The sequence below is a fragment of the Vanessa atalanta genome, chromosome 22 (genome assembly GCF_905147765.1).
Source record: "Vanessa atalanta chromosome 22, ilVanAtal1.2, whole genome shotgun sequence".
NCBI classification, from domain to species: Eukaryota; Metazoa; Arthropoda; class Insecta; order Lepidoptera; family Nymphalidae; genus Vanessa; species Vanessa atalanta.
In genome coordinates this window covers 591,207-603,869 of record NC_061892.1, presented here as the reverse complement: position 1 = coordinate 603,869, position 12,663 = coordinate 591,207, and the positions used below count along the sequence as shown (strand labels likewise).

General features: G+C 35.3%; 1 protein-coding gene across 1 annotated transcript; it reads right to left on the bottom strand.

Moving 5' to 3' along the window:
* Positions 1-5,908: 5,908 nt before the first annotated feature.
* On the bottom strand, positions 5,909-11,156 carry LOC125072726. The gene is made up of 2 exons (XM_047683404.1): positions 10,861-11,156; positions 5,909-6,209 (listed from the first exon to the last, which is right to left on the bottom strand). The coding sequence occupies exons 1-2, from the start codon at positions 11,125-11,127 to the stop codon at positions 6,051-6,053; spliced, it is 426 nt and encodes a 141-aa protein (XP_047539360.1). The 5' UTR covers positions 11,128-11,156; the 3' UTR covers positions 5,909-6,050.
* Positions 11,157-12,663: the final 1,507 nt, after the last annotated feature.

The following is a 12,663-nucleotide window of genomic DNA, read 5'->3' as shown; positions in this document are numbered from 1 at the left end:
TTCGAGCACTTTGCAGTGTTCGTGGTCTGAGTCTGCCCGTGACCACGAACACTGCAAAGTGCTCGAAACGTCGGGATGTTAAAATAAAATAAATAATATACGCGATTAAATCCGTTAAAAAAAAAACTAGTTTTATTTCAATATAATTTTATGGTTTATCTTATTGGTTTTATTAATTATTATATAATATTTAAAAAATGTATTATACTTCTTATTTTTAATTATTGCTTATGTTTAATTTATATTCTCAATACGTACATTGTGTAATATGATATTACATGGTGAGACTACCTGTAGGTAGTAGAACTTTTGTCTTGATAATTTTGAAATGTAATTTATTTTTTTGGATGTGATATTGTTGTATCTAATGTTGGTTGTCCTAATGTAAATAAAAATAAAATAAAATAAATATATATACAAATTCCTTTTTCCAAGAAACATATATATAAAGATAAACTTAAAGAGCAATACCTTATCTAAACACAAAATTAGAGCGACATCAATAGAGCCTTTTCCGATAAATTATAAACACTACTACACTAAATACTTTCCTATATAATTTTATATCATTATAACTTTATTGAAACGATATCATTCATAACAGTATCAGTATTGCCATAGATATTATTTTAATTTAATTTGTTTAAACCTTATGTCAACGTTGCGGCTCAATGCATATCACTTTCGTATTCATCAATTGTCTTTGACTCTATTCTTAAAGAATAGCATTTAAGATTTCTATACATCGATATTATATTATCTCGATGTTTAGAAATAAAAGAATATATCCCGAAATAATGGACGATCAGAAATCTTATCATCTGTCAAATCTGACGTTTGAAGTTCGCCATTGTTTCGATTCGCTCGATGGCGATTGGCTAATATTTCGAATGTTTTGTTGCTATTGTTTTAGAACGATTAATGATTTGTTATTTTCTTGATGGATAAGAATTATGATTGTACTGTTAAATTTATAAAACAGCCGATTCTCTCAGGATTGACTGATTTAATTTTTGCATTGAACACACGGAAACGTATTACTAATATCCATATTTTTTCCGCCAGTTAACTAAGAAATTATTTTGAATTATTACATATTTTTATGTATTATATAGCGTAGTTAGGTAATAACGAAGATAATTTTGTTCAATTTCCTTTGATATAAAGACATATTGAGAAAAAAACATATCGTTAAACGATTTGATGTTCTGTGCGGACTTGTCTGAGTATCACAAATTCATAACATATCCTACCGCTTAACAACAATTCTTGGATAAATAGTTAGGTACTTACAATATCATTGTCTATGTGGCACCACTCACTACAAAGTGGTGGCCCATTGCCCTGTCTATTTTAAATAAAAAGAAATAATAATTTTGAAAATGGCTGGACTTAAAATAGCTGGGCTGAAATTGTCCAGTTAATTACAATATGAAGAATTTAAATAATTTCGCATACCAATAATAAAATCTAAGAAAGCACATAAACATATTTTTAAAAATAAAAATGATATACAATTTTCTAAACGATTTTTTGTTTTTATTCAAGCAATAAAATACGAATTTACTTACTATAATTGAAAAAGCACTGGTTAGTTCCTAGAAGGTAATCTACTCGGCAAAATCATTTATATTATTTATACAATTTAGATTGCAAACCGGTGACAGATTCACGTACGATTAATCTTGTGAAATGATTCAGACTAAGAGTCTACTTGAATAAAAAAGTTAGATAATCTATATCATATATATATATATATAGATTATTAATTAATAAATACGCTTATATACATAAAATTATAAATGTATTGTATTGTACTCAATTCCATAGTGTTCTGTTCGTGAGAACTTAATTAAACAGTTTATTGTGTAGTGCAAATAGGAGCTGCACGAGATATGCTCTACTATTGACAAAAATATGACATTTTGAAATTTTATTTGCATAATATGCTAGTAAAATTTATTGGTCAAATTTGAGTTTAATGCCCCTATATGTTATTGTACTATACATAATAAGACGTTTCTGACTCAAAAAGGCTGAAAAATATGTTGTATTGTGTGCTTACCTTAAGATAGCGAAAGTAAATGTGTCTGTTTGGATTCTAATCGCAGGACATAGACATATCTATCACAAGATATATTAAAAATGTTTACATTATTTCCATCTCAAGTAATAGCTGTTTATTATTTGGATACATTGTTTCACGAGAATAAATAAGAATGAGTCAAGGTATGAAATTTTGAAAAATATTACCATTAATAGAGTTTTTTTTTGTGACGTAGTATATGAAGTAGAGTATGCTGCGTGTTGTGACACTTCACACCTCCCGATAGGGTACCGTGACGGATTGTAACGCGGGAGGCGTGGGAACGACACCGTGACGAAAGCGTCACGTGACCGATCGACTGACGATGCGTTGTTTGAAAATATTGAAAAATGTTTTATATTTTCATTGAAATGAATTTAACTCTATTTTTTAAAAAATCTAACAAAACTAAAGACTTTCTAAAACTATCCATTTTCGTGAACGAATGAACGAAACGAACGAACGCAGCAAAGCAATTATAATTTATAAATCTCACTATATTTGGAAAGCTTTCGTAAATATAATGTCATAACAAAACCTAGAATAATTTCATAGAAGAATAATCATTTTATAAAACGCTTATAGGGTTAATATTTGATAAGTTTTAATTAAAATATAACTTCATTTTTTTACACATTTTTTTTATTCTCTTCTTGTCACAAAATCTGTCATATTATTAAAAAAAAAATTAAAAATAATCAAACATAAAATATGTCATATTTTATAAGAATTTGGACTCTATCTATTGACTTGGTGGTAGGTGTGCAAGTCTGTGGGTAGGTACCAACAACTTATCAGGTATTCTACCATCAAACAGCAGTATTTTTGTTTTTAAAGGGAGCCAGTGAACTGCAGGCTCAGGGGATAACATCTTAGTTCCCAAGGATGGTGATTGGTATATGTATGGAATGAATATTATTTCTAACAGCGCCATTGTCTGTGCACGGTGGTGACTTACCATCAGGGGGCCCTAATGTTAGCTTATGTATATTATAAAAAGAAACATAATTGTCACATAATATACCTATTATACGTTAAAGAGACTCGTCAAATCAAAAGCGGAAACATTAAATGCGATTCACGCAAACAAGCCACAATTCGTAATTAGCGCGTATGTATATTTAAAAGCTTTTGTGTGTATTTTTAGGTCGCAAAGTAATTTGGACTTGTTACCGGCCATTGTGTCCACGGCATGACTTGTAGACTTCCTAATAATGTACTTTTAAACAAAAGTCTTGCTTACGGTATAAATTATTTATGTCTTTATTTATGTGTTATAAAATTATATATAGCTAGTATTAATATACTAACATAATGTTTTTATTGAATTATATATAAATTAAATACGCTCAAGAAATAATGTACATAGAATTGTATATACTGACAATATAGCTATAATACTAGGAAGGTTTATACTTTTAGGTGTGTTCTTTAATTTAAAAGGTGTATATGAACCCTTATTGTAACTTAAATTAAATATAACTAAGCTCCAGGTAATAATGTATACATAGTCTTATGTACAACAAAATTTCATTGCAAAATTTGAAAGTAAAGTCAAGATGGCAAGTGGTGAGATTCTACCAATTTTAGACGAATGGTTCCACTTCAAACCCCTCCAAGCACACTGAATTTTCCTGTGCTTAAATCCAGCTTTGTTAATTATCATGAGCTCGGAAAACATCGTGACATTTACATGGGTATCACGTGTGTGTGTAAGCTCCAAGCCTGTCCCTCCGAAGAAAATAAGGACTATTTACAGGCTATGAATAGGCATTTAGAGGTTTTATTCCGTTTTCAACGATACAATTTACAATTGAACAAGAACAAATATTTTTTTATCCAATCCTCAAACCGCAAACCCAACCCACGTGTGCTCGTAATATTTCAATATTTCCACAAGGGGACACCACCCTTGTTAGTTTAAGCAATTTCTCTAATGCACCACAAGCATTTATCAATGCATTTTACATCACCGCAGAAATGACTGAACAAATGATCGATGGCAAAATTGTCTTTATTTGTATAGATATAGAAGGCATTTTGGTGTGAATTGTTTTGTTACATGGTTCTCTGTACGTTACATCTTGTAATTTTCCGGGCAGTGCTAACTATGAAAAATTCATGAGTTCATTTTAAGCTTGCGGTTTATACAACTTATTGGATGGCTGTATGCGGGGAAGAACCGTTTCGTAATATTCTAAACTTAGGTATATAGAATTCCAGTGTGCTACCACATGGTAAGTGGTCCCCACCACCTGTAAACATTCGTGCTGAATAAAATAATTACCATTTCTTACAACGCTTGTGAGACTTAAATTAACTCCATATAAAAGTTTGAGTGTGAGTGAGTGAGTGGTGGTAGGGAAAGCCCGTCTGAGTAGGTACCACCCAGTCATCATATATTCTACCGCCAAACAGTATTGTTCTGTTCCGGTTTGAAGGGTGAGTGAGCCAGTGTTATTACAGACACAAGGGACATAACATCTTATTTTCCAAGGTAGGCGGCGCATTAGCGATGTAAGAATTCATTAATATTATTTACAGCACCATTATCTATGAGCGGTGGTGACCGCTTACCATCAGGTGGCCCATGTGCTCGTCCACCACCTATATATATATATATAAAAAATATATATAAATGAATGTTTTTTGTGTATTTAATGTAATAATGTATTAACTGAAAATAAATAAATACAATAATATTCTTGGTGACCTTCCGCATAACCGCAACAATGTCATGATTGTATCGCTCGAACCATAAAATTATGTTCGCGTGGGCGACTCACAATGCACGGTGAGCCGGTGACAGATTGCTTTAATCCGACTGTGGATTCGATTCTCCGTTTGCACATATCATTAGCACCTATTACAACCCCATACGGATTGTAGATCATCCGTTTAGTTCAATCTGATTGAAAATTATACAGGAAGATTAACTTTGACATTATTCGTCAAGTCAAAAGTCAATGGAATTTATGGATTAGCTTTTTTCCAAATATGTACTTTTATTTTAATCCATTATATGAAGGTGCTACTAGGCTTCTGTATGGTGTGCTGCCATAGTCGCCCCTAATATTGTTGCAGCTAATTCTAAAATTCAAAGTCCTTATTCAATATAGAAGGATTTAGTATTGATTGTCAAAAATCTGCCACCGATTCGACAAATAGAACCTCAGACTTGACAAAAGCCGACGAGATAAACTCAAAAATATGTTTGCAATGATGAATTTTTGAAACGGATTGTTTCATTCCCAAGGCATGCTCTCGACTATAATACCATATGTAAATTTTAATAACATATTTTGTCCTACTAATATTCTACAGTTTTTTTTTAACATTGAACTTCTTTGAACGTTTTTTGGGATCTTATTGTTAAAGCGTATACATTATGACGTATTAATTACTAACCCTATATATGTATATGTTTTATAGTAAAGGTAGGCGGACCGACAAATGGGCCACTTGATGGTAATCGTCACCACCGCCCATAGACAAACGCGTTGTAAGTAATATTTATCATTCGTCAAATCGCCCACGTGTTAACTATGAGCTAAATGCGTGCCAATAGAATATAGTTCACACCAAAGAGTATCTACTATGATAATTTCATCAATAACTTTTTTTGTTTCATCATTTATATTGTGTGAAAAAGAAGGTTCTACTGAAAATATTTTGTAGTAATCAAATGAAAACGAGCATTAATACGATATTATTATTTTGTTGCAATGTATATATATTATAATCTATCATTCATCAAAATATTGAAAAAATATACACAAGTACTCGTTAGCTAACAAAGTTATATTTATATTCTAGAAAATGACAAAAACATTAAGGACTATTCAATTCTATCTCTTATGTCAACTAAATATGGCCGCCTCGCCGCCTGCGTGTCATATATTTTCTTATGCCACGTCGTCTGTCCGGTGACGTCACTTCCCAAGCCACGTCACTCAGTATTCGTTCAACACGGCCTCTCCTGACATGAGAACGTCCTCGTTCTCTTTTGTTGAATGTGTCTGTACTTCTCTGCTAGGCCCCGCTTCTGACGAGGTATTAGGTTGAACATCTTCAGTTTCAGCAACTTGGTCTCGAATGGCCTCATCATCTGATGAGTCTGCACCTACCAAAAAAAAAACATAAAACATCTTAGAAGATAAATTACGCTATGAAGCTATTAACAAGTGAGATAGAGGCACAACGTGAAGCGTATCTCACAGTTTGTGACATAAGGGAGGAAGCACGACGTGAGGCTATCCCAAATGTACGAGATAGAGGCACGACGTGAAGCATATCTCACAAACTAAACATAAGGGAGGAAGCACGACGTGAGGCTATCCCAAATGTACGAGATAGAGGCACGACGTGAAGCATATCTCACAAACTAAACATAAGGGAGGAAGCACGACGTGAGGCTATCCCAAATGTACGAGATAGAGGCACGACGTGAAGCATATCTCAAAAACCAAACATATGGGAGGAAGCACGACGTGAGGCTATCCCAAATGTACGAGATAGAGGCACGACGTGAAGCATATCTCAAAAACCAAACATAAGGGAGGAAGCACGACGTGAGGCTATCCCAAATGTACGAGATAGAGGCACGACGTGAAGCATATCTCAAAAACCAAACATAAGGGAGGAAGCACGACGTGAGGCTATCCCAAATGTACGAGATAGAGGCACGACGTGAAGCATATCTCAAAAACCAAACATAAGGGAGGAAGCACGACGTGAGGCTATCCCAAATGTACGAGATAGAGGCACGACGTGAAGCATATCTCAGGTACATAAGACAGAGGCACAACGTGAAGCATGTCTTTTACTTACTCTCAAAATATGCAGCACAGGTGTCAGGAGTCCACTCGCCTCGCCAAGGAACCATAAATTCAGCAGCAGCTCGAGATGACTTCCCATAAGAGCCGGCTAACAGCTCGAGTTCATACCGACCATGAGGTAAAGCTTTTAAAACTCGGTAAGGACCCCGCATTCCAGAATCAAGTTTGCCTGTTGCTTGAGCTTTTTTAATAACAAACACATACGAGTTGATATCAAAGGTACGAGGTGCTGTTCTGTCTTTATTAACTGATTTATCCTGTTGCTCACGGTTACGAAGAAGACGTTCAGAAGCACGTTGTCTGCTTAACTCGCGTAAGGCTTGACGGTTGGGCTGACATCCTTCAAGGGCCACATCACGAATCAAGTTTCGAATCACGGGGGTTGCTGCATCAATGCCAACAAGAAGATGAAGTGGAGAATAATCAGTTGTCTTATGTTTTGTTATATTAAGAGTTAATTGCAATCTCCACATGACTTCGGACCATTGTTCCTGGCGGTAGTTGACTTCTATCCGGATCATATTGAGTATAGTACGGCAGTAGCGCTCCACTTGTCCATTGGACTGATGCATCTCCGGGGTAATCAGATGTATTTCTGAGCCAAGTTCAGTAACCCAATTAATAAATTCAGTACTTTGGAACATTCTGCCTCGATCAGCGACAATCATTTTGGGGGTGCCAAAAAGCGATACTGTGTTAGTAATTAAGCGTTTTAATTCATTAGAATCCTGCCTAAACATTGGATACAAAAGGCAAAATTTTGAAAAGGCATCAACAACTATGAGAACATATCGACTGCCATTAGACTCTGGCAACGGGCCTAGTGTATCAATATGGATAGTCTCAAATGGTGAACTAGACTTTTGCCACGAATGGATCGGTTGTAAAGATGCTCTAGGTATCTTTTTATGTGACAGACAGGTAACACAGTGGGCAATGTATTTACGAACAAATGCTCTAAGATTGGGAAACCAAAAATGTTTCAAAATTAAGTCTACAGTTTTATCAGTTCCTATATGGTCATGTTCGTCATGAAAGACGCGAAGCAAGCTAAGTCTGTATCCTTTAGGAACAAAACATAATAATCGGGGTTGTTCTCCAATGGAGGAATACTTGTAATAAAGTAATTCATTCTTTTTTATATATCGTGTATCGTCAAGGTGTCCGTCTGTAAGTCTTTGGAGTAACGCCAGAGTCTCCTCATCTGCTGATTGCGCGATTTGCGCCCAATTTTGCGGCTTTTGAACGCGACAAACATTAACGGGATTTCGACTTAAATAGTCAGCATGAGACATAGAAGAACCCTTGCGATACTCCAAATCAAAATTATAATCTTGAAGATAGATCCACCAACGAGCAACTCTGGGCATAAGATCTTTTTTTCTTTGTGTCAGCTTCAAAGCATTACAATCAGTTACGATTTTAAAATTTACACCAACTAAGTAATGCCTGAAGTGCTGTAAAGCCTTTACAACAGCCAGAGTCTCTAACTCGTATGAATGGTATTTTACCTCCGCCCCTTTTGTTGACGTACTAAAGTATGCTACAGCTCTCTTATAATCCGAAGGATGTAATTGTAAAAGCACCGCGCCATACCCGATTGCACTCGCATCAGTGTGGACTTCAATCGGTAACTTCGGATCATAAATCGCGAGAGTGGGTTCATTAGTTAAATATTCAATAATTTCCTGTCGCGCCTGTTCTTGATCGACTCCCCAGATAAACGGTACATCTTTTTTAGTTATTCTAGCAATGCAAGCTGTTTTCAATGCAAACCCAGGAATGTATTTGCGAAAATAACTAGCTAATCCTAAAAACTGACGTACTTGTTTGACATTTTTTGGAATGGGAGCTTCTACAAGTGCTTGAACCTTCAGAGCGCTCGGTTGTACCTGACCCTGACTAATTGTACGGCCTAAATACTCAATTTTTGTTGATAGAAAGGAACACTTTCGTAAATTTATGGAAAATCCGGCTTGTGTTAAAGTATTCAGTACGTTACATAAAGTGATAAATCCCTCCTTAATTGTGTTACTCAAAATCAAAATATCATCGATATAGACTAAGACTTTACCAGATTCGATGTGATGACGAAGTGTGTTAGAAATTATGCGCTGATATACAATCGGGGCATTGGTTAAACCGAAAGGCATCCTAAGATATTCATAATGTCCTTCCGGTGTTACGAACCCCGTAAATCGAATAGACTGTTCCTCCATCGGGATCTGGTGAAATCCTGTAGCCATGTCCAAACTGGTAAAGTACTTGTGATGACCAAGACGATCAATATGATCATCGATCAAAGGCAAAGGGAATCGTTCCTTGACAGTGAGCTCGTTCAGTTTGCGAAAATCAACGCACATACGATGCGTACCATCTTTTTTTGTTACTAAAAGAATAGGACTCGCATAGTCAGATTGCGATTCCCTTATAATCCCTTTGTCGAGTAAATCCCTGACAATTACCCGCACGCGCAAAACCTCCGCCTGAGAAAGACGGTAAGGTCGATAATTTACTGGCTCCTGACTTTTGAGCTTAATGGACATAGTACCTGTTTTGACAGTTGAAGTTGCAGTTCCCGTTATAAAATATCCAGAAAACTTACGAATAACTTCGTGCAAATGTTGTAAATTCTCATCAATAAGTTCGGTCTTTAAGGGTATATGTCTATCAGACTCAATCGTAAGCACATCAGTCACCTCATTGGAAACATGTTTTAAATATTGACGATCACACGTACGAACGTAGGTTACTCCTTCACGGTTAAGTACATCAGTACCTATAATTACAGGACTGTTCATAAGTTCTGATGAAACTACGAATAATTCTACCTCTAATGCAATTTCATCAAATTCAATCGGTAAAGTGACATATTGAGTGGTTTCTATTTCTTGTCCTCCTATACCTCTTAAAACACGAAAACATGGTTTCCGAACACAATCAAAATGTTTCAGTAAAGACAAGGAAATTAAAGAAATAGTAGAACCGCTGTCAATTAAAATGTCTACTGGTACACCACATATAACTGCTACTACTACATCATTATCGCGTGTATCTTTTTTTTCCTTACAGAAGTTAACATTGTCCCTATTTCGTGTTTCTGACTTCAATTTAGCAAAACAAGTATCAACGCGATGACCAGACTTTTTGCAAAAAGAACAGGGCTCAGTTATCGTAACAGATTTTGAATTAGAACTATTCCCATTAAACGAAGAACCTAGTTGACCTGACCGACCCACTTTGACTTTCTTTTTACAAAAAGCCTGCCTATGTCCTGCATGGCCACAAGAAAAACATCTACCATCAACAAATTGACGTTTTCTATTATTAGTGTTACCACTATTAATTTTAACAAAATCATTTCTATTATGCGACACGGAAGCTACCACATCGCGTTTAGAGAAATCAGGTTTCACATATATAGAAAAGAATTCTACCAAATCATTAGGCATCAATTTCGCGTTAGTCGCTGCAGCGCGTATCTGTGGATCTGTGACACCACGAATAATCACTTAATCCCCGAACGATTCGGAGACGAAGTAACGAACGACGTGCATAATCTGCATAGGTGGGATAATTATTTGAATCCGTATTCATGACATCAAATAAAATATTTGCAGCATCGGGTTTTTTTGGACATAATGGCTTAAATTCTCTCTTAAAATTACTCCAACTACGATCTGTTGTAACCCACTCATTAAGCCATAATCTAGCGTCACCTTTAAGACAATTCCCTATACGAGGGAGGCATTCATTATCACTCCATTTGTTAATAGCTATCGCGCGATCTACCTCACCGCACCAAACATCAATGTCATGAACACTGGGATCAAAGTTAGAAATATAAAATGAATGATTTACCAAAGTATTTATAGAACGAAATGCATCTACAATTCGCTCAGTGGTGGTCATTTCTGCATCAGTGATACCACTCACAGATTGAGTCCTCGAGGAAGACCCTGCGCCTGCCCCTTCCACATTCTTTGTCACCTGCGGCGTCCGTGTGCCAAGGTCCGAAGGTACCCGTGTAGTCGCGGCTTCCGACGTTGGCGATTGTTGCACATTATTACCTTCTAATTTATTTAGACGTTCAAGAATCAAATCCATCTGACGTCTAACATTACTAGAGGACTTGTCACGATGCCGGCCATGTCGACTTCGTCCTCTTTCTCGGCTACGTCTTTCACGCTTTTGGTCAGACATTATTAACAAAATACTAACAACGTTAGTATAACCATATAACATAAAATCTGAAATCAAAAAATCAAAGTAATCATCACGCCTTTAAAGATAAAAAATTTAAAAACGTTAAATTCAAAAAAATTTATGAAGGCTATGAGCGTCCATGCGTGAGAAATATAAGAAAATGTCAGAAGGCGAGTCGGATAGGGCATAAACCCAATCCCACTTCTGATATAATCTATCATTCATCAAAATATTGAAAAAATATACACAAGTACTCGTTAGCTAACAAAGTTATATTTATATTCTAGAAAATGACAAAAACATTAAGGACTATTCAATTCTATCTCTTATGTCAACTAAATATGGCCGCCTCGCCGCCTGCGTGTCATATATTTTCTTATGCCACGTCGTCTGTCCGGTGACGTCACTTCCCAAGCCACGTCACTCAGTATTCGTTCAACAATATTATATTTAACTCTACTATGTACCCCTACCTTAAGGTTGCGTGGAAGAAATCGCTGTTTTAGCGATAAGCCTCTTGTGCTTCTTTCTTAAATATGATTTATGTATGTGTTTATTGGTGTACAATAAAGGCAATTTGGATTTGATTTGAAATTTGAAATAGAGTATAAGTATTTATCATTCTAATATTAATTTGATCGGAACGAAACTGCGACAGTCGTGTCTCTAGACAGTCTGTATTTAACTTAAGGTTATTTAGCTTTCCAAATTATAAACATGCAAGAACAGTAGGTACACATTTTACATTTGACTAAAAGTTTATACATTAACGTGTCAAAGTATAACTAAACAGTCTAAATATCGTATAAACATCAGTAAAACCGCAAAACATCAATCTCTCCGCCGGAACTGGGAGCGGAACGATTTATCATCAAAAAACCGCCTAAAAGCCGTCATTGCGAACACCGGAAGTTCCCGCCATTCCAAAAGCAGTATGGCGGCGCGTGTCGATTTTGTCACGGATCGCAAATAAACTAAAGATGAATAACTAAAAACTTTTATTTAGTCAAGTATCTTAATAGATAAAAATACAAAACGATTAAAATAAAAAAATAATACTTTATATTCGTTAAAGCCTTTTAAGCTGGATTGATATTGGTAACGATTTTTTCTTTTGAATTTAAATTCCGAGCCGGATATACTTCTACTTTAAAGGGAATATGAGACTGGAAAAAAGAGTGAGACTGGGAAAACCTTGTTGTTGTTGGAGTTGTTGATGTATGTGCTTATTCGTATAAAGTATATTAGCTTATTATTTAGATATAGTTGGGACTGTACATTGTAACGAATTTTAAATATAAAGCTACTTATATAGATTGATTATAATCAACGCCAAAATATATATTGATAGGTGGATGTAGCTTTATCAAAAAAATAAGTTACAATGCATACATTTGATAAAGACCAAAGTGAACCATAAACGTCAAAGTCAGCGTGTTAAATCTGTTCATTCTTTTTTAAGAAAAGAGTTCGTGTTCATTCCACTCGGCTGTTTTACGAGTTTATATATATGACCTAAATTATAATTTTTAT

Bases quoted from the DNA above. Each gene is read 5' to 3' on its own strand.
- LOC125072726 (XM_047683404.1), bottom strand. From the start codon at position 11,127: ATGTCTGACCAAAAGCGTGAAAGACGTAGCCGAGAAAGAGGACGAAGT. The intron at 6,210-10,860 runs GTGAGTGGTATC...TTTTTTTGGTAG, and splicing joins CTTCCTCGAGGACTCAATCT to GTGCAGACTCATCAGATGAT.